The 25,319-nt window shown below is 34.1% G+C and overlaps 1 protein-coding gene across 1 annotated transcript; it reads right to left on the minus strand.

The window, feature by feature from the left end:
• Positions 1-24,360: 24,360 nt before the first annotated feature.
• LOC139889200 (uncharacterized) lies at positions 24,361-24,948 on the minus strand. Its single transcript, XM_071872164.1, has one exon. The coding sequence runs from the start codon at positions 24,946-24,948 to the stop codon at positions 24,361-24,363; it is 588 nt and encodes a 195-aa protein (XP_071728265.1).
• Between the last annotated feature and the right edge of the window lie 371 nt (positions 24,949-25,319).

Consider the following 25,319-nt stretch of genomic DNA (forward strand, 5'->3'; position numbering starts at 1 on the left):
ATTATTGAGGAAACGGAACGAGAATTCAAATATAACTATCTTTTGTAAATATACTTATATTGTTTTATGTATAAAAGCCCTTTAAAAATGATTAAATACATTACTTATACGATATATGTATAAACATTATAAATCATCAGTATTTATGTCAAATAACGTTACGTATGGTTATTGTTTTGAAAACTTAAGTTAGTAGTTTCAAAATATACTTATGACTTTTTGTTATTAATACAAAATGAGATATTAAAACATCCTTAGATCATGTTAAATATGTATGTATAATTATCATATATTGTATAGTTCGTGATATCATCGGTCAAACTAGACGGTCAAACGTTGTGTAAAACTCTTTTCAAAAACATAAATCTTAACAATTTGGATTGCTTATCATGTTGGTAAGGTTTAATTTATATAAATATTAATCTTATAAGTATAGAACGATCGAAAAAGTGCGGGTCATTACAACAGAACAACTTGTCATTAGGGCAAACTTAAACGTTTAGTCTAAATATCACGAACTGGCATAACTTTTTGATCTGCGAGATCAACTTTATAAACAAAAATCGTGTGGTCTAAAACAACGGTCAAACATATTTGTTAAACCTATGATTTCACTCAACCATTTTTGGTTGACACTTTAGCATGTTTTGTCTCGGGTGCTGATTGATCAAGTTTACTTACCTACTACTTATGTGATGCTACTTGGACTTAGGATCAAGAACTATCGCATTTATTATTCTTGCATTTGAAACATTTACTTTATTGTAATTTCAATTCTTGTAACGACATTTCATTTTCTGATGCGTACTCAATAAAGTTTGCTTTTATCATATAGTATTGTTCTCGTAATTATAATATGTTGGTTTATTTGATATTAAGTCACATTTCACCCAGGCCCTAACTGGGGGTGTCATAGATTGGTATCAGAGCCAGACTGTTATAGTGAACCAGGATTGCATCTTTATGTGTGCCTTACTTGCTAGCTAGGGTGCCTTAGCAATCTTGGAAACTATAACCTTTCCTGCCTTAGACTTAAAGCACTTAAGATTCCCTTATAATCTTAACAACTTTTCTTTGATAATCTTGGCTTAAAATGCTAATCAAAGTCTCTTTACTAATGTTAGGATGTCAAGCTCATGTGTTAATTAACCAAACAAAATGACTCTCTTCAAATCATCTGAAGAAATGGCTCGCTTTAAACCTACCATCGAAGTAGGTACTGGATACTCTTCTACTGAAAGACCAGTCCAAAGCCAACCTTATGGCTTTGTGGTCCTCCCTCACCAAACTATAATCCGGATACTTTACCTAAGTCTCCCGAATACTACCCGACCCCAAGAATTGAAGACAAGGGGAAACGCCTTGCTGATTTTAAAGAAGATGGCCCGTCTAAGAAAAGAGCCCGATCTCCTTCTTACGATAATCATAACGCCATGTGTGAAATCATGAATCTGTGAACAACTATCGAGAAGAACTTTGATGGTTTGTTTCGCCATGTTGCAAGGGTCGAGGCTCGAATAGATGAAAAAGACCTAGTGATCAAGAAACTTTTGGAGGAAAATGCTGAGTTAAAGAAAGAGATAAAGTTGGTGAAGTATGAAAGTGAAAGAAGTGCCTAATGGGGGAAGCAATCTCTCGCTCATTTGAAAGAAAATGTCGACTCTAGATTGAAGGTGGAGGAAAAACGTGTGAAACACCAACTTGATATAAGGGACTACGAATGCAATGTAGTCAAATGTAGGGTCACTAATCTCTATGATAATCTCAAGTTCCTGCATGAGAAACAAAAGGCGAAGAACGAGAAAATTGAGGAGTTCATGAAGAAGGTTGAGGACGAGAAGAAAAAATATGAAGACTACTTCAATCTTAACATTTCCTAGTTTATTTTTCTAATTTCTTATCTATGTAAAGGCTTTACCTAAACTATTCCTATTTCCAACTCGTGTAACAAAGGCTTATTTAATGCCTCGTTCTAATAATATAAAGTGTTTCATTTATATCATGTGATATCAATACTTTATTCATACTTGTAATTGCTTAAACTTATAACTTGTCAACTTTTCAAACTTATGTTCACTTTTATGTAGTGACATCATGGTTCATCCAGCTGCACCTACCGTTAACAACATTGTGTTGACCACAGAGCAATTTCAACAGTTACTCGCTGCCACCCAAGGCAACGTCCAACCTAATCATGCTAATAATCAACCGAAACCTTGTTCTTACAAGGACTTTACAAACTGCAACCCTCCCGCTTTCAAGGGAAGTGAAGAGGCCGTTGAATTGGTCCGATGGTTCGAGAAACTAGAGTCCATCTTCCGTGTCTGTAACTACGGGGACAATTACCGAGTTAAGTATGCCACTAGTTCATTAGCTGGCAATGCTTTAACTTGGTGGACCGCTCATGCTAAGTCTGTGGGAATCGATAATGCTAATGCAACCCCATGGGATGAACTTAAAAGCATGATGGTTAATAAGTTATGTCCTAGAAGTCACGTTCAAAAGCTTGAAGCTGAGTTCTGGGAACTCAAAGTTAAGGGTACCGACATTGATAGCTACACTAATCGTTTTCTGGAGCTTTCTACCTTGTGTCCCGAGATGTTTCCTACCGAGTCGAGAAAGATCGAAAGGTATATTGAAGGTCTTCCCGAGGATGTTCAGGGAAATGTGATCGCTGTGAGAAAGTTACCCTCGATGCTTTGATTCTCATGTCTCAAAATCTGATGATGGCCAAAAGAAGAAGAGCTTTGGCTAGTAAGAAAATTGATACTAAGAGTAGTGAAGGTAAGAGGAAATTTGAACCATCTCAAGGTTCGACTCAGAATGTTAGTAAGAAGCCTGCAGATAGTACATGGACAAATTATAAAGGTACCAATCCTTTTTGTGTTCATTGTGAAAGGCATCACCCGGGGCAGTGCACTGCTACTTGTTCTTTGTGTAAGAAGGTAGGACATGTAGCTAAGACTTGTAAGACTCCTCCGAAGGATAAAGCTGTGATTCCTGCTAAAGCTCCTCCTACTTGTTACACTTGTGGAGAAAAAGGACACATTAGTCCAAGTTTCCCTAAGAAGAAAGATACTCCCGCTACTGGAGCCAATACTACTGCTGCAAAGGGGCGTGCATTTGTGATTACTGCTGCTGAAGCCCGAGAAGAGGATGAGGTCATCACGGGTACGTATCTTGTCAATAATTGTTACGCAACTATTTTATTCGATATAAGTGCCGATAAGAGTTACGTGTATAGTGAATTCTGCACCTTATTCACTGAAAAACCTCAACCCTTAGAAACTAAACGATTAGTAGAAGTAGCCAATGGAAAGATCATGAAAGTTGATAAAATCTATAAAAACTGCAACCTATTCTTAGCCAACAAAGAATTTAAAATAGACCTTCTACTGGTTGAGCTAGGAAGTTTCGATGTCGTAATTGGAATGGATTGGTTACATCCATTAAGAGCTGTAATCATGTGTTACGATAAAACCGTTCATGTTCCGTTGGATAATGGAGAGACTCTTATTATCCAGGGTGAAAAGAGTGGTTCCAATCTCAACATTATCTCCTGTATTAAAACCCGCAAATACCTTATAAAAGGTTATCCAGCTATTCTAGCCCACGTTAAGATGATTGAATCGAAAGAGAAGTGTATTGAAGACGTACCAGTGGTTAAAGACTTTTCCGATGTGTTTCCCGAAGATCTTCCTGGTCTTCCACCTACTCGACAAGTTGAATTCCAAATTGATTTAACTCCCGGTGCTGCTCCTATTGCTAAAGCACCATACCAATTATCACCTTCCAAAATGAAGAAATTATCCAACCAACTCCAAGAACTACTGGATAAAGGTTTCATTCGTCCAAGCTCTTCCCCGTGGGGAGCTCCTATTCTATTCGTTAAGAAGAAGGACAGTACGTTGAGGATGTGTATTGATTACCACGTACTCAACAAGCTTACTATCAAGAACCGTTATCCATTACCGCGTATTGATGATCTATTTGACCAACTTCAAGTGTCGAGTGTTTATTCAAAGATTGATATGAGGTCCGGTTATCACCAACTTAGAGTCAAGGAATCCGATATTCCTAATGATGGTATTTCGTATGCCCGAGAGACATATTAAATTAATGTGGCTAATATGTTATGATCCAAGTCGGGTCATACCCAATAACAAACTTACCGACACCTTATATGTATTTAATCTTAACGATTGGATCGTTAAATAAATACGCGACACTTGAATTTTAGAAAATCGGTTTTCTAAAATGTAATCACTTGAGATAAATTATTTGGATAATTTATATATAATTGTTTATAGGTTTAAATGATTATGTTGTGTTATATTTTATAAAAATGTTTATAAAATGTGGAAGTAACAAAATAAATACATGTTTATATATATATATATATATATATATATATATATATATATATATATATATATATATATATATATATATATATATATATATATATATATATATATATATATATCAAGTTTATGTATATATATATAACATTATTATTTAATATAAAGAGGATGCAGAATTTTGGTCTTCAAGAAAAGATCCCATGCTCATTTTGTGACTTCCAACCCACACACAACTTTAGAGGTGCATGCTATTTACTTGAACCAAGGCTTGACCACTTCTATCAAGTGCATCTTTACATTTTAGCTTGAAAAAACAAACTGCATAACCAGTTTTTTGGCAGCTGCTGGCCGTGATTTTTGGGACTCAAAGGGAGTCCAAATATTGTTCTTCAAGCTCATATTAAGTGTCTAGTAAAATCCTAAATAAAGGCTAGGGTGTTGGTGATAGGTTTGGGGTATTATCTCTTGAGGTTTCATAGTTTTGAGACTCCATTCATCATCATCTTTGACAAGCTGCTGTCCAGAATTTTGGGTTCAAAGGAAGTGGGTTTCTAGCTTGGTTTTAAGGTTATTAAGTGCCTAAAATATAACCAAGATCAAGGGTGGTGTTGGTGCATCAAAATCTTGGGGTTTTAACACACTTGTTCATCATCTTCTTGTATCAAACAACCCTCAACTAGCTTGAGGAGGTATTGAATCTTACTTCCTTTATTGTTATATGTAAGCATATATTCAAGGCTTGATAATTATTAATGGAGTTCAATCTAAAATGGTTTAACATATACACTTGTTTATAAATAACATAATGCTTCCGCTTGTCTTAATATTCATAAAATGGGTTTTGTGTTTATATAAACATATGAACTCGTTGTCATGTTGAATTCCATCAATGGTATCTAGAGCCGAAGTCTTGAAATATGCTTCGTGATGGTTTTTTGAACTCACCATAACTTTGCATTTTATGTACATGCATGAAAATAGAATGCAAAAATTATTGGTTTTGGGTGGGTTAAGGCCTAGGCCGAATTGTTGGGGGCTCCAAAATTGGTTTTGGTTTGCCATTTGGTTCATATTTTGTTCATATGTTATTGTTCACAATCATAGCCAAGACCTTGCGGTTGAATGAATGTTTGTTTGGTTGATTTGTTAATTTCAATATGGTTGTAATTATTCATTCAATTGGTTTGTAATAATATTCATTTGGTTATGTAATTTGTTTTATATTTGGCATGTAAAATAGATTAGGTTGTATTTTCATTTTCTAGATAAAATGTATTAGGATATATTTTGTAACAAGATGAAGATGCATGAAGAACACAAGAAGCATGTGGATGCAAGGTTAAGTAGGAGGTTAAAACCTCTTACTTTGTGTTTTACCCATTGACCGGTGGCATTTTGTTTTCGGCTAAACAAAATGTCTACCAATAGGCTTGATTGTGAACATTTGTTTTGCATGCGTGGTTGTTTTAATTTCTTGTATGATTATGGATTGTGTATGTTACTACAACAAGTTATCACACAAGTTAACAACAAGCAAAACTACAATTTAATTGGTTAAATTATTAACTATATGCAATGAACAAAACGACAATTTAATTGGTTAAATTAGAAATCTCTAAAAGGACATTAATAAACGGTTATTAAGAACATGATAAGGATCATATATATAAATTGGTTTATATCAAGTAATTGGTTAAAATTACTAGACTTGAAAATGGATTTCACATAAACCATACACTAAATGCATGTTGGTGTATGGCATAAATGTTTTCTCAAACTAGAATTAAAGAAAACTTAAAACCCTTTACACTAGGTCAACAAGTTTAAACGCCATCCTATTGTATGACACTTAAAAATATTAGGGAACTTATAATGGGATAAAGGTCACCTAACCGTTATGAGTAAACTAATATGATTAAGGTAAATTTCGCACACTTGTGGGATAAAGGTCACCTAACCACTTGTATGCTAAGTTTACATGTCTATACAAGTAGGACGACTTGATTTGTAAATCATGAACTTAGGGTCACCGAAGCATGATGAACAAATAGGCGTTGATGGGATAATATGCCATTCAAAAGGATTGCATGATCCCATAACTTGGAAGTTGCAAAAGGATTGCAATTGTCATACAATGACTACCTAGCTAAATCAAATGACGGGATAAAGGTCACCTAATCGAAATTTGGTTTACCGTTGGATTCTAAAATTTAATAAATATCAATTGGATTTAAAGGGTATTGATTGTTAAATTAAAATCGATACTTAAATGAACTTTGTTAAATTTTGTAGATGGCAGCCAATAACAACAACATGCAAAACGCACCTATTAACTTGAACAACCTATCGTTAAGGTCTCTCCTCGAGAAAGACAAACTCAACCATACGAACTTTATGGATTGGTTCCGCAATCTTAGGATTGTCCTCAAACTTGAGGATAAGGCGTATGTGTTGGAAGACCCCATTCCTGATCAACCCGACGAGGATGATACGGAAGGCATGGCTTATTGGGATAAGTATTGCGCCGATTCGGTGCAAGTCGCTTGCCTAATGCTTGGGACTATGATACCCGAACTCCAAAAGGATTTCGAACATCATAGTGCATATGACATGATTACGCAATTGAAGGAGATGTTCCTTCAACAAGCACGTGTCGAGCGCTTCGAAACGGTTTGAGCATTACATGCATGTCGTATGGATGACACCCAATCCATATCCTCTTATGTCCTCAAAATGAAAAGCCTTATTGATCGCGCAAACCGTCTTAACCTCAACATATCTAATGAGCTAGCCACTGATCTTATCCTAAACTCCCTGTCAAAGAGGTTTGACCAATTTGTAATTAATTACAATATGAATGGGATGGATAAGACCATTGGTGAACTTCATGGCATGTTAAGGACGGCGGAAACTAGCATGGGTAAGAGGGCTTCACCCGTGCTAATGATCAATGATGGTGGGTCCAAAGGTAACAACACCTCTAAGCCAAAGGCGGCTAAGAGGAAAGGACCCGACCATCAAGGCAAGGGAAAGGGGAGGATGGTTACCCCAACCAAAAACAAGAACAAGAAGCAAAAGGTTGCCGGACAAGCAAACCCCAAGGAAGACCCGTGCTTCGGTTGCGGTGAAATGGGTCACTGGAAACGCAATTGCCCGGTCTACCTTAAGGAGTTGAAGGAAAATAAGGATGCGGGGCAATCCTCAGGTAACATATATATGGTATATATAGAGCTTAGTATTACTTCTTCTAATACATGGGTATTAGACACTGGATGTGGAACTCACATTTGCAATTCTTTGCAGGGGTTCAAAAGAAGTAGCAAGCAAACGGGAACATCAAGTCTCTTTATGGGTAATGGAGCCAAAGTGCAAGTGAAGGCTCAAGGAGACTTTATATTAAAACTTCCAAGTGGTTTGAAACTTATTTTGAACAATGTTTTGTATGCACCGGATTTATGTCGAAACATTATTTCAGTTTCCCGTTTAAAACAATGTGGTTTTTATCTTAATTTTGTTAATGATGATATCCACGTTTATTTAGATAATGTATTTTATTTTAAGGCTTCGCCTTCAAATGGAATTTATGAATTGGTTCATGATGACACATCATCTAGTAGCTCAATATACCATACTAGCACCAAGAAACTCAAAAGGGATTTGAGTGATTCCTACTTATGGCATTGTCGCCTTGGTCACATAAACAAGAATCGAATGCATACACTCCAAAAGAATGGCCTTTTGAAATCAAATGAACTAGACTCGTTTGATGTATGTGAATCTTGTTTACAAGGCAAAATGACTAAAGCACCTTTCAAAGGGACCTACGAAAGGGCTAAGGACTTATTGGGATTAATACATTCGGATGTATGTGGACCCTTTAAGCCCATAGCTAGGAATGGTGAAAGATACTTCGCTACTTTCATTGATGACTTTAGTCGTTTCGGATTTGTCTACTTGTTAAGACATAAGGATGAAACTTTTGAAGCATTCAAAGAGTATCAAAACGAAGTACAAAATCAACTCAATAAGACAATTAAGGTACTTCGAACCGATAGAGGAGGTGAATACCTAAGCGATGCCTTCCAAGATCATCTTAGAAGTTGTGGGATTATCTCGCAACTTACTCCACCCGGGACACCACAGCTTAATGGTGTGTCCGAAAGGAGGAACTGAACCCTAATGGATATGGTTCGATCTATGATGGCTAGAAGCTCGTTACCTCTATCATTTTGGGGTTATTGTCTATGCTCCGCGGCTCGTATTTTAAATATGGCCCCAACCAAGAAAGTGGAACGAACTCCTCATGAGATGTGGTTTGGAAAACCTCCATCTCTATCATACTTAAAGGTATGGGGATGTGAAGCTTATCCTAAGCGTTACGTCCCTAATAAGTTGAATGCTCGATCCACGAAGTGTATCTTCATAGGATATCCCAAGGACGATATGGGATACTATTTCTATGATCCTTCCGAGCAGAATGTATTTGTTGCTCGGAAGGCTGAATTCCTTGAAACTAAGTTCCTAATGGAAGGCAAAAGTGAAAGGAAGATAGATCTTGAAGAGGTTCAAGATCAAGTAGATGATACACAATTGGCTGACACTAGCACTCAACATGAAAATGTTGAGAGTGATCAGATGGATGATCAAAATACACAAGACGTTCGCAGATCTGGTAGGATTAGTAATCCTCCTGAGAGATATGGGTTTCTCATGGATGGTTGCTATGTGGTTGATTTGGATGAACCAATAAACTACCAAGATGCTTTATCAAGGATTGATAAAGATAAATGACAGGAAGCCATGAACGCTGAGATGCAATCCATGTATGACAACCAAGTTTGGGAACTTGTTGCGCAACCTCCTGGCTCTAGGCTAGTTGATTGTAAGTGGCTGTTCAAAATGAAAACTGACATACATGGAAACTTGGATACATATAAAGCTAGACTTGTAGCAAAAGGTTTCACTCAAACTCAAGGGGTTGACTATGATGAAACTTTTTCGCCTGTGGCGATGCTAAAGTCTATTAGGATATTACTTGCCATTGCTGCTCATTATGATTATGAAATATGACAGATGGATGTCAAGACCGCTTTCCTAAACGGACATCTTGAGGAAGATGTCTATATGGTTCAGCCTGAGGGTTTTGTTGATCCAAAATATCCTAAAAAGGTATGCAAGTTAAAGAAGTCAATCTACGGATTGAAACAAGCATCTAGAATGTGGAATCATCGTTTTAATGAGGAGGCCAAGAAATTTGGCTTCATTAAAAATGGTGATGAAGCTTGTGTATACAAGAAAGCTAGTGGGAGCACTATCATGTTCCTTATACTATATGTGGATGATATATTGTTATTTGGAAATGATATTCCGGCAATGCAAGGTGTTAAAACTTGGTTAAGAAAATGCTTCTCCATTAAGGATCTTGGAGAAGCACAATACGTTTTGGGGATTGGGATCTACAGGGATAGATCCAAGAAACTGATAGGTTTAAATCAAAGTGCATACATTGAAAAAATCTTGAAAAGGTTCAAGATGGAGAACTCTAAGAAAGGTTTGGTACCTATTCAAAAGGGAACACTTCTCAGTTCATCTCAGTGCCCCACCACGAAAGATGAACAGGAGAGAATGAAGAAAGTCCCATATGCTTTTGCCATTGGGTCAATCATGTATGCAATGATATGCACTAGACCGGATGTGTCATGCGCTCTTAGCCTGACAAGTAGATACCAGAATAACCCAGGAAACAGTCATTGGATTGCTGTTAAAAGTATATTGAAATACCTTAGGAGGACTAAGGATATGTTTCTGATATATGGGTCTGGTGAGGAGGAACTCGCTGTAAAAGGTTACGTGGACGCGAGTTTCCAAACTGATCGTGATGATTCTCGATCACAATCCGGTTATGTCTTCACATTAAATGGAGGTGCGGTCTCTTGGAAGAGTTCAAAACAGGATGTTGTTGCTCTATCCACTACAGAGTCGGAGTACATCGCCGCATCATTGGCAGCTCAGGAAGCTGCATGGATGAAGAAATTCATCGACGACTTAGGAGTAGTCCCTTCCATTCAGGACCCTCTTGAGATCTTTTGTGACAACGAGGGTGCGATTGCTCAAATCAAGGAACCTCGTGCTCATCAAAAGACCCGTCACATTGAGCGGAGATTCAACTACATAAGGGATGAAGTTGAAAAGGGAAAGATATGTATTCGCAAAGTTCACACAGATCTTAATATAGCGGATCCTCTCACGAAGCTCTTACATGGATCAAAACATGTTGGACATGTTTGTGCATTAGGGCTTCGATATTCTAGTGATTGGTCATGATCTGTTTTAAGTATTGTAACGGAACGAAGTAGTTCAAACTCATTTATACAATTATGGCATTAATTTATCTTGAGTTATGTTCCTATTTTGCATATTTTATCCATGAATAAGTAATTATTCTAAAATTCCGTAGTCGATCACATTCGTGGGAACAAGTGTGAGGTTTAGACTATTATGAACTTGGATTGGTATACATTCACGGGATGAATGTGGGGCAAGGTTGCAACCAAGGTTCATAGATATTTGTGGGACACAAATATTGGAAGACCCGCTCTCAAGACTTACAAAATAGAGCCTTTGTGGTCGATCACATGTAGTCTTGATTAAAGGCGAATATCATTGTATCCTCTGACCTGAGATACATATTGGGTTCGGATATTTACCAAGTATTGTGCCTTGATTCTTTCCTTCGCTAGTCTGAAATATGGTAGTTCATAAGGAAGAGCTCAGGTATAATGCAAGGTGTATATTTAGGACGTATGTAGTCAAGATGGAATTTGTCCCTCTTATTCGTTGAGAGTCAGATGTCTAAGGCCTGATAAAGTTAAATCTAAAAGAGAGTGATCACTCTGTATCTCTTGGAATTAACATGACATCTTGGACGAAAGGATGTAATGAAAAGATTCACCTATTCATATTCGAGATGTGAACTCGAAAGGGATGATGTTATTGAATGGCAAAAGTCATAACATATTGGGGGTGATGGACGGTCGTTAGGTGGTATCCGTCACTTGCATTAATTTCTTATGTTTCTCGTGCAAGTGGGAGATTGATGGTATTTCGTATGCCCGAGAGACATATTAAATTAATGTGGCTAATATGTTATGATCCAAGTCGGGTCATACCCAATAACAAACTTACCGACACCTTATATGTATTTAATCTTAACGATTGGATCGTTAAATAAATACGCGACACTTGAATTTTAGAAAATCGGTTTTCTAAAATGTAATCACTTGAGATAAATTATTTGGATAATTTATATATAATTGTTTATAGGTTTAAATGATTATGTTGTGTTATATTTTATAAAAATGTTTATAAAATGTGGAAGTAACAAAATAAATACATGTTTTTATATATATATATATATATATATATATATATATATATATATATATATATATATATATATATATATATATATATATATATATATATATATATATATATATATATATATATATATCAAGTTTATGTATATATATATATAACATTATTATTCAATATAAAGAGGATGCAGAATTTTGGTCTTCAAGAAAAGATCCCATGCTCATTTTGTGACTTCCAACCCACACACAACTTTAGAGGTTACTTGAACCAAGGCTTGACCACTTCTATCAAGTGCATCTTTACATTTTAGCTTGAAAAAACAAACTGCATAACCAGTTTTTTGGCAGCTGCTGGCCGTGATTTTTGGGACTCAAAGGGAGTCCAAATATTGTTCTTCAAGCTCATATTAAGTGTCTAGTAAAATCCTAACTAAAGGCTAGGGTGTTGGTGATAGGTTTGGGGTATTATCTCTTGAGGTTTCATAGTTTTGAGACTCCATTCATCATCATCTTTGACAAGCTGCTGTCTAGAATTTTGGGTTCAAAGGAAGTGGGTTTCTAGCTTGGTTTTAAGGTGATTAAGTGCCTAAAACATAACCAAGTTCAAGGGTGGTGTTGGTGCATCAAAAGCTTGGGGTTTTAACACACTTGTTCATCATCTTCTTGTATCAAACAACCCTCAACTAGCTTGAGGAGGTATTGAATCTTACTTCCTTTATTGTTATATGTAAGCATATATTCAAGGCTTGATAATTATTAATGGAGTTCAATCTAAAATGGTTTAACATATACACTTGTTTATAAATAACATAATGCTTCCGCTTGTCTTAATATTCATAAAATGGGTTTTGTGTTTATATAAACATATGAACTCGTTGTCATGTTGAATTCCATCACCTAAGACTGTTTTTCGCACTCGTTATGGGCCCTATGAATTTTGTGTCATGCCTTTTGGCTTAACTAATGCTCTTGCCATGTTCATGGATCTTATGAATCGTGTCTGCAAGCCATATCTCGACAAATTTGTCATTGTTTTCATTGACGACATCTTGATCTACTCCAAGAGTGAGAAAGAACATGAGCAGCATTTGCGCATGATTCTTGAACTCTTACGAAAGGAACAACTCTACGCTAAGTTTTCAAAGTGTGAGTTTTGGCTCAAAACCGTACAATTCCTCGGACATGTTGATGATAGTAACGGAATACATGTCGATCCAGCTAAGATTACCGCTATTCAGAACTGGGAGATACCAAAGACTGCGAAGCATATTCGTCAATTTTTGGGACTTGCCGGTTACTATCGAAAATTCATAAAAGATTTTTCTCTCCTTGCTAAACCCCTTACGAAGTTAACTCGCAAAGGGAAGAAGTTTGAGTGGTTTGAAGAACAAGAATCTGCTTTCAGGGTTCTGAAGGAGAAATTGACCACAGCCCCGATTCTATCTTTGCCTGAAGGCTCTGACAATTTTGTTGTTTACTATGATGCCTCAAACTAAGGCTTTGGTTGTGTTTTAATGCAATGTGAAAAGGTTATTGCCTATGCATCTAGACAGTTGAAGAAACATGAGAAGAACTATACCACACATGACCTTGAGTTAGGTGCCGTGGTATTTGAATTAAAGATATGGAGACATTATCTATATGGTACCCAGTTTACGGTGTACACTGACCATAAAAGTCTCCGATACATCTTTGATCAGAAACAGCTGAATATGAGGCAAAGCCGATGGCTCGAGTTATTGAACGATTATCATCGTGAGCTGAAATATCATCATGGGAAGGCAAATGTGGTTGTCGATGCCCTTAGTCGAAAAGACGATGTTAAACGTGTTCGTGCTTTAAACTTGAAAATCAAATCGAATCTTATATCACGAATCTGTGAAGCTCAACTTGAAGCTATTAAACTGACACTTATTGAAGGTGAAGGACCTATCGATTTCGAAAACCAACTCCAAGTGAAAGCTAATGGTACACGGTACTTTGGCAACAGAATTTGGGTTCCTCGCTTCTGTAATCTCCGTGAACTAGTCTTGGATGAAGCTCATAAGACTAGGTACTCTATTCATCCCGGTTCCAGTAAGATGTATCACGATGTGAAGGAATTCTACTGGTGGCCTAACATGAACCCGACATTGCTACTTATGTTAGTAAGTATCTCACTTGTTTGAAAGTGAAGGCTGAACATCAAAAGCCTTCTGTTCTATTGACACAACCCGATATTCCGCAGTGGAAGTGGGAATGTATCACTATGGATTTCGTTACTAAGTTGCCTAAGATTTCGAACGGTAACGATACTATTTGGGTCATAGTTGATCGTCTTACTAAATCTGCACATTTCTTATCGATTAAGGAAACCTACAAGATGGAGAAATTGTCACAGCTTTATATTAATGAGATTATCTCACGTCATGGAGTTCCTATCTCGATTATTTCTGATCGCGACAGTCGATTCGTTTCTAGATTCTAGAAAACCTTGCAATCTGCTCTTGGAACTCAACTCGACATGAGTACAGCCTATCATCTGCAAACTGATAGTTAAAGTGAACGAACTATTCAAACCATGGAAGATATGCTACGTGCTTGTGCAATCGATTTCAGCAAAGGATGGGATAGACATCTACCTTTAGCTGAATTTTCCTACAACAATAGTTATCACTCTAGCATTAAAGCTGCACCTTTTGAAGCTTTTTACGGTCGAAAATGTAGATCCCCTTTGTGTTGGGATGAACTCGAGGACAGACATTTAACTGGTCCGGAAATCGTTCATGAAACTACCGAAAATATCGTACAGATTAAGCAACGATTAGAAACTTCCCGCAGTCGACAAAAGAGCTATGCCGATAGAAAGCGAAAGGATATAGAATTCTAAGTTGGAGATAAAGTTATGTTGAAAGTATCCCCTTGGAAAGGCGTTGTCCGCTTCGGTAAATGAAGTAAACTCAGTCCACGATATGTTGGACCTTTAACGATCACTCAAAGAGTCAGTCCCGTGGCGTACTGATTTGAACTACCCACTGAACTTATCCAAGTACATGATGTGTTTCATTTCTCGAATCTTAAAAGGTGTCTTGCTGATGACACACTTGTTATTCCTTTGGATGATATCCGCATTGATGAGCAAATGCACTTCGTTGAAGAACCTATAGAAATCATGGAAGGAGAGGTCAAACAAACGCGTAAAAGCAACATACCTATCGTTAAAGTCCATTGGAATTCGCGTAGAGGCCCCGAATATACATGGGAACGCAAAGACCAAATGATACGGAAATATCCCCATCTCTTCTCAAATGCTGATGCATCCGAGAAGTCTACCTAAAAATTTGGGACGAAGTTTCTAATAACGGGGAGGTACTATAACGACCCTCATTTTTTTCCATTCTATATATTTTCAATATTAAATGCCCAAACAATATAATTAAAACTTAATAATTAAACCTTAATCAATAATTATTAAGTATTAAGAATTATAAAACATATTAATTAACTTTGTACAATAATTTACAAGTTAATAAAAGATGAAAAATAAAAGCTAATTAACTTTTGTGAACAAAATATAATACTTTAAAACTTGTTGCATGCAAACAATTAAATTAGAACATTTAATGAGCCATTTAAGCTAATCTAAAGTACAAGGGCTAAAACGAAAAAGTTCCAAACCCTTTCCATGAAACCCTAGCCGAAAATTTAAAGGGTAAATTGACCCTTTTGCCCTCAAAAATTCGGCCACCATCACCTCCCATGCAAACCCTAACTTGTTCCCTAAGTACTCTTAACCTAAACCCTAATTCTAGAATTTTCTAACCTCACCTATAAATAGGGACCTAGGCTAATGCAATTCTTGTACCAAATCATTCTATTATCCTCTCTCAAAAATCAATCTCTCCCTCTCCTCTCTCTTGGATTTTTGGCCAAGACACCACACCACCACCATCTTCAAAGTTTTTAAGTGATATTCAAGCTTGTTCTTCGTGTTCATCAAGATCTTCAAGGTGTTCTTGTTATTCGGGTTGATTTGATCTTCATCTTCAAGTCATCATCATCTTTTCTTGTTAATCATCATCATCATTCATCAAGGTAAAAACCCTAGATCCAAATCTTTTAAATTCTATCTTTTGATTCATGTTTTTGTTCATAATCATATTCATGTTCTTGATCTTATTCATAATTATATTCATATTGTTCATGTAAAAAAATATGTAATATATATATGCATATACATACACGATTGTAAAAAAAAAAAAAAAAAATTGGTTTGATCTTAAAAACCCTAAAAGATTATCAAAGATTTGTTAATGTTTAAAAAGGGAAACAAGATATGTACATGCTATAAATAGGTACACCATGTATATATATGTAATATATATATATGTGGCCGAAAATTTTTTTTTTAAAAAAAAAAGATTTTTGTTAGATCTTCAAAACCCTAGAGATTTGTTAAAGATTTTGTTAGTGTTTAAAAAGGTAACAAGATATATACATACTAAATATAGATACACCATACATATATGTAAAAAAAAAATATATATATATATATATATATACTATATATATACATCGACACACACACACACACACACACACACACACACACATATATATATATATATATATATATATATATATATATATATATATATAAATAATAATAAAAACAATATATATACATATACACGATACATATACATATATACATATTAAATACTTAAAACCCTAATTAACCTAACCCTAATTTATTGAACCCTAATAATCATTACCTAATCATTACTTTACTAAACCCTAAACCTAATACTACTTTAATACTATTAAACATTTATTACTTAAACCCTAATCATTTATTTATTATTAAAATTTAACTACTCTAATTAATTAAAACCCTAATACTACTTATACTACTACTTAACACTTACACTATTACTAACACTTATAATATACTACTTATAGTATAACATGCGATTACAATAGTCATTCACGATAACGTGAGGATTACTCGAACGTTAACGCTACTTAAGGCCTAGGGTGATCCTTGGTACCACTATGGGACGCTTGTGGATCTCGAATGCCAAACTTAGATTTTGGTCAAGAAATCCTAGGCCAACCGGTAACAATTGGTCATTCTGGTGACTCGGCGGTGGAATAGATGTTTGGGTATAGTGCACAATGTCAACCCGACTATAGTAATCATACACTTAGTTACTTTCACACTTAATAAGTGGTAGACTTATTAAGGACAACTCACTAGTGTTCAACACTAACTTACTAAAAGTGCAAACTTACTTAAAATGGAAACTTAGTAAGACGAACTATACTTAAACACTTGCATACTTAAACCTAAATTTAGGCAAGACATTTAACTACTCTTAAATGTCATTAGGTTGACTTTCTGCTCACGATCATCCAACTCATTTATCTTTCTATTCCAAGGAATAACTCTTCTCCTAGTTGCTAAGGTGAACTCATAGCCCCACTCTTTATTGCATGCAACTTATTTAACTTTATGGGATGAGACACATGCTACTTTTACTATTTATAATTTAGACACAAGTACTAAGTGTTAAACTATGCTATACCTGGCTATGTCCAACAAAGTCCCTACAGTGATATTTTTAATTGCTCGTTAAATGCATTCTTAATTATTGGGGGTAGGCCTATCGGGAGTAACGTCCCCAATACATTTGACTAAGTCTTTGTATTACTTAATAATGAAATTAAACCGACAAGGACAGAACAACTTGTCATTAGGGCAAACTTAAACGTTTAGTCTAAATATCACGAACTGGCATAACTTTTTGATCTGCGAGATCAACTTTATAAAAAAAAATCTTGTGGTCTAAAACAACGGTCAAACATATTTGTTAAGCCTATGATTTCACTCAACCATTTTTAGTTGACACTTTAGCATGTTTTGTCTCGGGTGCTGATTGATCAAGTTTACTTACCTACTACTTATGTGATGCTACTTGGACTTAGGATCAAGAACTATCGCATTTATTATTCTTGCATTTGAAACATTTAATTTATTGTAATTTCAATTCTTGTAATGACATTTCATTTTCCGCTACGTACTCAATAAAGTTTGCTTTTATCATATAGTATTGTTCTCGTAATTATAATATGTTGGTTTATTTGATATTAAGTCACATTTCGCCCAGGCCCTAACTGGGGGTGTGATATAGCGTATCTCCAATCGCCATGCCCGGTCTTGATTTTGTGTTAAAATCATGTGGTCGAAAATTGTATTTTGTGCGTAATCGTAAAACGGGCCGATGTGGGCCCGGTGTCGTAAAACATGTTTTATTATAAAAACATGTGAGTTTTACTTATGATAATGTGTTGTGAAAACCGTTTCGTCTAAAAGTGTCGGGAAGTGGGAGATCTTTAAACGAAAATTGGAAAATCCGGACAGAACTGATCAGGCTCTGTACGCGCCGCACACAGAGAGGGTTGCGCGCTGCGCACCTTAACTGTAATAAAAAACAATATTTTGCGTATTCGGTTGGATTACGGGTTGGGTCGTTATATATATATATATATATATATATATATATATATATATATATATATATATATATATATATATATATATATATATATATATATATATATATATATATATATATATATATATATATATAGAGAGAGAGAGAATTATTTATATATGGATACGCATATAAACAAGTAGTATTATCATTTATTACTTTTGTCATCATGTACATACTTAATATTCTTTTATTAAGCACACAATATATATATATATATATATATATATATATATATATATATATATATATATATATATATATATATATATGTATATGTATATATATGTACATATATACATATATATATATGTATATGTATATATATGTACATATATACATATATATATATATATACATACATATATATATATATATGTACATATATACATATATATGTATATGTACATATATATATATATACATATATATGTATATATATATGTACATATATATATGTATATGTACATATATATATATATATATATATATATATATATATATATATATATATATATATATATATATATGTATGTATATATACATATATATGTATATATACATATATATATATATATACATATATATATATATATATATATATATATATATATATATATATATATATATATATTTAAAAGAAGTAAACATATAAGCACGTATACATATATACAGTGGCGGATCCATGAATATGAATCACTGTGGTAAAAAAAGTTGCAACTACACCTATAAAAAACCAACTTTACTATTATAATATAAAAAAGGCTTAAGTACGAGAACAAAAGTGGACAAAAAAACTTCATAAAAACAGTGCCAAAACAGTCACGTAAAGCTGCACAAAAAACTGCCCAAAAAGATTGCACGAAACTACCTAAAAAACTGCACAAAAACTACCCCAAAACTAAAGTTTCCTTTACGGACGTTTCGTTTGAAAACGTTGAATTACATCTTCATCGTTAAGATTCGCGAGTGCTTGTCTTTCCACCGCACAAATGACACAAGTATTTAAGAACTCTTCTCCAATACAATTGCGTAAATTCGATTTTACAATTTTCATCGCCGAAAAACACCTCTCAATGGTTGCGGTTGCAACGGGCAAAACCAACGCCAACTGTAATAACCGATAAACCAAAGAAAAAGATAAATGTTTCCTTATTTCCACCATCACTCTAGCAAGGTCACCAATACTAATCAAGTTGGCAAATCAACTTTTCGAACATTGTGATGGTATGTGTCAAGTTGTTTTTCAAGCTCAATCATCTCCATAGAATCAAAATCTTTTGGATATAACTCACTCAACCTAATTAACTTCGAAGCATCAAACATTGAAAATGAATCACATGGATTTCACGCGGCCATACAAGTAAGTAGCTCGGTACTAGATTTACTAAAACGATCACCAAATTCTTAAATTTACATATCCACAACGGTGTTAAAACACTCAACTTCATAATAATGTTGGTTAGTGATCTTCACCCTGTGTCTTCTTGAATAAACTTAATCTTCATTCATTTTTAATATTTAGATATCATGTTTCTCACAAAAAGAAGACATTTTCTCTAAGATGTGTTTAAACCGCATTAATCTAAACTCTTGCAATTTTTCTTTAGTTGACTCCACCAATGAAACTGCTTCTAAAATATCTTGATCTTTTGAAGAGCTAGCGACAACATATTCGTGAACCCTGAAATGTGCAACACTAGATGCAAATATAAGACAAAATCAAATGATTTTAAATGCTTCAAAAGAACATGGGCTTGGTTTTGGCTAGATACGTTAGTCCCTTCCTCCTTAACATATTCAAGGACTTTAATAATGGATTGAAACATATCAACCAACCGCAAAAGTATTTTATAGTGAGAATTCCATCGTGTCTCTTCGGGTTGTATAAGAGAAAGTTCTTGATTCAATCATCTTCCGATTTTTAATATACCACTACCAATTTATTTTTATATCCTCTCTTTCTCCGTATCTAGCAAAATATCTTTTTGTTTACAAGAAGCACAAACAACATTAATCAAAATGGCCTCTTAATTGAACTCACCTCGCATGTTGCTTGCTCCATCGTAAACTTGGACTCTTAATTGTTTCAAACTCATTTTGTGTTTAGCAAACAAAGAATCAATGGAAGATTTAAGAGACAAAGAAGATGTATCATTTACATGAACAAGGCCACAAATCTTTCTTTAACAAGTCCATGTTTATAATCATATCTTAAAACAAGAGCCATTAGTTCCTTTTTAGACACATCACTAGACTCGTCAACTAATAATGCAAACACATCATCACCAATTTCCTTAAAAATAGATTCAAGTACTATTTGTTTAAAGCACTTAACATTTTAACAATATCCTTTTAAATACATGGATACACCAATTTATTATTCCCCGGAGCTTTCGATAGTTTATAAAGTTTCATATTTTGACTTAAGATCAAGTTTAACAATTCTAAGAAGTTTCCTTTGAAGAGAGACGCTTCCGTTTCATCATGACAATGAAATGGCAATGCACATTTTAATAAATACCTACAAGCAGAAACTGTAGCAGTCAGTCGAATTCGATTCTCCGTTTTCATCTTTTTGTGTAAGGCGATGAAAATAGATTTCTTTGGTCTCATTAATAACTCACATTTTTCTAATGCTCTATTATGGAAGCTATTAACAAGACCAGCATGATTTTTAAGTTTGTCACTTTTGTTCCAACCAATAAACCCTTCGGTCACAAATGCCTCATTACCCACCTTGTTGTCCCATTTGATCACTAAATAAATAGCAAAACAAGCAAAATGCTTTATCCGCCTTAACACTATACTCTGACCAATTACTATATTTATCGAATCAAGTTTTGACAAAACGTCTACCGTTGATTTTAGGAAAATCATTACCACGTGGATGAGTAGGTCTTCTAAGCAAATATTGTCTCCTTATCTCATCTTTTTTATTCGGGTTATATTGCAAAATCCTTAGTCTATCAATCCAGTCCCACAGAAGATCATCCATTTCAATAACATTAATAGACGTTGAAGAAGATGACTCTTTTTTTTTAAAGTTTTACATATCTATCAAATAACAAAATAACTTATTAACAAATATGACTACTATACGAATGATACTCGCATGCTTGAAAACAAAATAATGGGTCATGATTATACATTAATACATATATTGATATATAAATGATGTCTAACTGATCACATTAATTATATATATATATATATATATATATATATATATATATATATATATATATATATATATATATATATATATATATATATATATGCGTGATCGCTAAGCTTAAAAACGGCTAAAATTGGATAAGCAAAATTCCAATTTTTTTAATAGAATTATCTTTTTAGGGTCTCTTAATATGCAAATTGAAAAAATTAAAAAAAATAAAAATAAAAAAAATACGAAATCCTTAAAAAATCGATGATGAATGATAATAATCGTGATGAATGATTAATTTATCAGTCATCTGAATAGTGATGAATGATTAATTTATCATTCATCACTATTCAGATGAATTGTAAATTAATCATTTATCACGATTATTATCATTCATCATTGATTTTTTAACGATTTCGAATATTTTTGGCTTATAAAAATATAGATTAGGAGAGCATTTTGAGCAGATTTATGGCGGTGGAACCTAGCTTGCGGCGAACATAAAGATAAATCAGTTAAAAATTTTGGTGGGTTTTGTTTGGTGGATTTATTTAAATAGTGGATTTAACTTTTATACCCCTAATAAATTACAATTAGTACCCAAGTGTGAGAGAGTAAATCGTAAATTTGAAGGAAAAGACAAAAAAAAATGTCGATTTCTATTCATAGTCCTAAAAGCTATCCTTAACAATAAAATTGTGCATAAAAAATAGTACAAAAAAGGTAGTAAGTTGGTTATTCATGAGTTAGTGTAGTGGTTATTATGAATGTACAAATATAGAATGCATGTCCAAAATGTTTAAAGATATCATTAGAAAAACTATTATTGTGTTGAAACTTTGATGTCGAGATATTATATTATATTATACATATATCTACTAGACAAAAGTTATGAATAGTAACTAGAAGTATTTTTAACTTTTCACATTTTTTTTAATTTTAACTAAATTTCATTTAACCAACAAAGCCCCCCACATTTTTTTCAAAAATTCAAATCGACCCCTCAAACAGTGGGTAAAGTGTCAAATAACCATTTTCATAAAAAATCTTAAATAAACTGCACCCAAATATTCAACGGCTCATATCTTCTCGCTCGCAAAGAGTTTAATTTTTCCGACACAATCGTTAAACTCGAAATAATTTTAGGAACACAATGTAACTAATTATACGCAAAACGAACGCTTTTTAAAAAAACGTTAAATATTTGGGGTACTTTTCATACACGTTGATTTTTCGTTAAATTTTTAAAAGTCGACAATTCCAAAGCGAAACGCGGAGATGCACATATATTGTTAATTTAAAATAACATTTAAATCTTTCACGGGTTATACCTTTTAGTTCAAGTCGAGTTGCGCTTCAACGACATCATCGTCAGCCACGAAATAATTTTACAAACTAAATGCAATAAAATACATTGAATATCGAACCCCCGGCGCGAAGCGAGAGTTCGAAAGTAGTTTTATACAAATGCAAAAAATTAGTAGGGAGTAATAAATAGTATTCCCTCCGTCTCATTTCAATAGTCCATGTTTGACTTTTCAAGTCTTTCTTTACTAACTTTGACTTAAAATATATGTGTTTGTGTTATGTATTACTTGATGAAATTCATATGAATTCATTGAGCTTTAAGTGTGTTTTCATTTATATAAATCTTATTAAATAATACATAACACAAACAAACATATTTTACGTCAAAGTTAGTAAAGAAACACTTGAAAAGTTAAACATGGACTATTGAAATGGGACAGAGGGAGTATAGTTTTATTTAGTTTATGTATTAAAAAATAATATAATACGGAGTAGTGGTACAGTATAGTATAAACAATTGTGATACATATCTCATGTATCGCATTGAAGATGTGTTAATATATTTGAGATCTACGTGTCAAATTAATTAAATTATTACCATATTATCTAATAGACAAAAGTTATGAATAATAACCAGGGCATTTTCGTCCTTTCATCTTTTTTTTTACTTTTAACTAAATTTCATTACAACAAAGTCCCCCACACTTTATTTCACAAATTCAACGGGTCAAATATCTTCTCGCTCGCAACGAGTTAAATTTTTCCGACACCATCTCTAAACTCGAAATAATTTTAGGAACACAATGTCACTAACTATATGCAAAATGGAAGCTTTTTAAAAAACGCTAAATATTTGGGGTACTTTTCATACACGTTGATTTTGCGTTAAATTTTTAAAAGTCGACAATTTCATAGCGAAACGCGGAGATGCACATATATTGTTAATTTAAAACAACATTTAAATCTTTCACAGGTTATACATTTTAGTTCGACTCGAGTTGACTTCAACGACATCATCGTTAGCCACAAAATAATTTTACAAACTAAATGCAATAAAATACATTGAAAATCAAACTTCCGGCGCGAAGCGAGGGTTCGAAAACTAGTTTTATCTATTTATATCTTAGATATTAAAGGAGTAATATTTATTTTATATATATATATATATATATATATATATATATATATATATATGTATATATATATATATATGGAAAAGTCAGAAAATATTATTGCCACTATAAAGATATACATATATAGCACCAAGCATGCTTACAATATAAACAGGCAGCAAGATGTTAAAATAAAGGAAAATACAATACACTTAGAGACATACACGAAAAAAACAGAGAAACACGAGGGAAAAAACAGAGCCATTGAGTCCCGAAATATGAATCATCCAACCGTCGATCTTTGAAAATTAGGATTCAAATAATATTGAGGATTGACTAGCCATTGATGCCACTCAATATTAGAACCTTTTGCACGTCGAGCTATCCATTCATATTACTTGATTTGGATTTCGTTGAGAAGAAACGACCCGGACCAAAGTTTATTGCGAAAAACTTTTTCATTACGATTCTTCCATATGAGATAACCACAAACTCATTCTACCGCTTGCCATAACTTTCTACCACTCGAAGATTGTGACCGCACCCGTCCCCATTTAAGATCTCGTTAATGCTCCAATTAGAGAAGTTATCGAAACCCCACCACTTATCAACACGATCCCAAGCATCAAGAGCGTACTTACAAAATATCATAGTGTGAGCAATTGATTCAATATCATCATCACATAGGAGACACCTAACGTTGTCAATGCCAATTCCCCTTTCGTCAAGCTTTACCCGAATCGGAATCTTTTTTTTCTTAACCCTCCACGAAAAAATGTTAAGTGACAATGGTACGAAATTATTGCGCATTGTTTCCTTCTCTTCTTCATTAACATTAAGCACTTTATTATCAAGCAAAGAGGAGATAGTTTTGACTTTCAGCATACCATCGTTACTATTTCCCCAAACCCATTTGTCATGTTCTCGGCTACCATACGAACAAGATGATAAAACACTGCATAATCTGTCCAAGTCGCTAACAGCCCTACCCGAGATGTCACGGCTCCAGTTCCACGTAAAAGACCATCTTGACCCGTTCCAAATAACTCTTTCCTTGATGAGAGCAGACTTCTCTTGTTCGAACATTTACAGTCGGCTGAAAACATCTTTTAAACACCTACCATTGAGCCACAAATCCTCCCAAAAGCGGAATGAAGAGTTGTTACCTATAAGAAGCTTGAAACTCTCGATGAAATTATAGTTACAACTACTCATTTGTTTGGCAATATTGACAATATTTTTCCAAGGAGAAACACGCCCCAAGTGACTAGCATTGCCCAAAAAACCCAACCCACCGTCCCACCCATAAATGCTTTTAATGACACGAACCCATAGTGAGTCCGTTTCATTACGAAGCCTCCACCACCATTTCCCAATTAACACACAATTTTTTGATTTTAGTGAACCCACATTTAACCTTCCCCTATTATAATCACACAAAATTAAATCCCATTTAA

The sequence above is a fragment of the Rutidosis leptorrhynchoides genome, chromosome 2 (assembly GCF_046630445.1).
Source record: "Rutidosis leptorrhynchoides isolate AG116_Rl617_1_P2 chromosome 2, CSIRO_AGI_Rlap_v1, whole genome shotgun sequence".
Lineage (NCBI taxonomy): Eukaryota > Viridiplantae > Streptophyta > Magnoliopsida > Asterales > Asteraceae > Rutidosis > Rutidosis leptorrhynchoides.

Coding starts and splice junctions, on each gene's coding strand:
- LOC139889200 (XM_071872164.1), bottom strand. CDS start 24,948: ATGTTCGAACAAGAGAAGTCTGCTCTCATCAAGGAAAGAGTTATTTGG.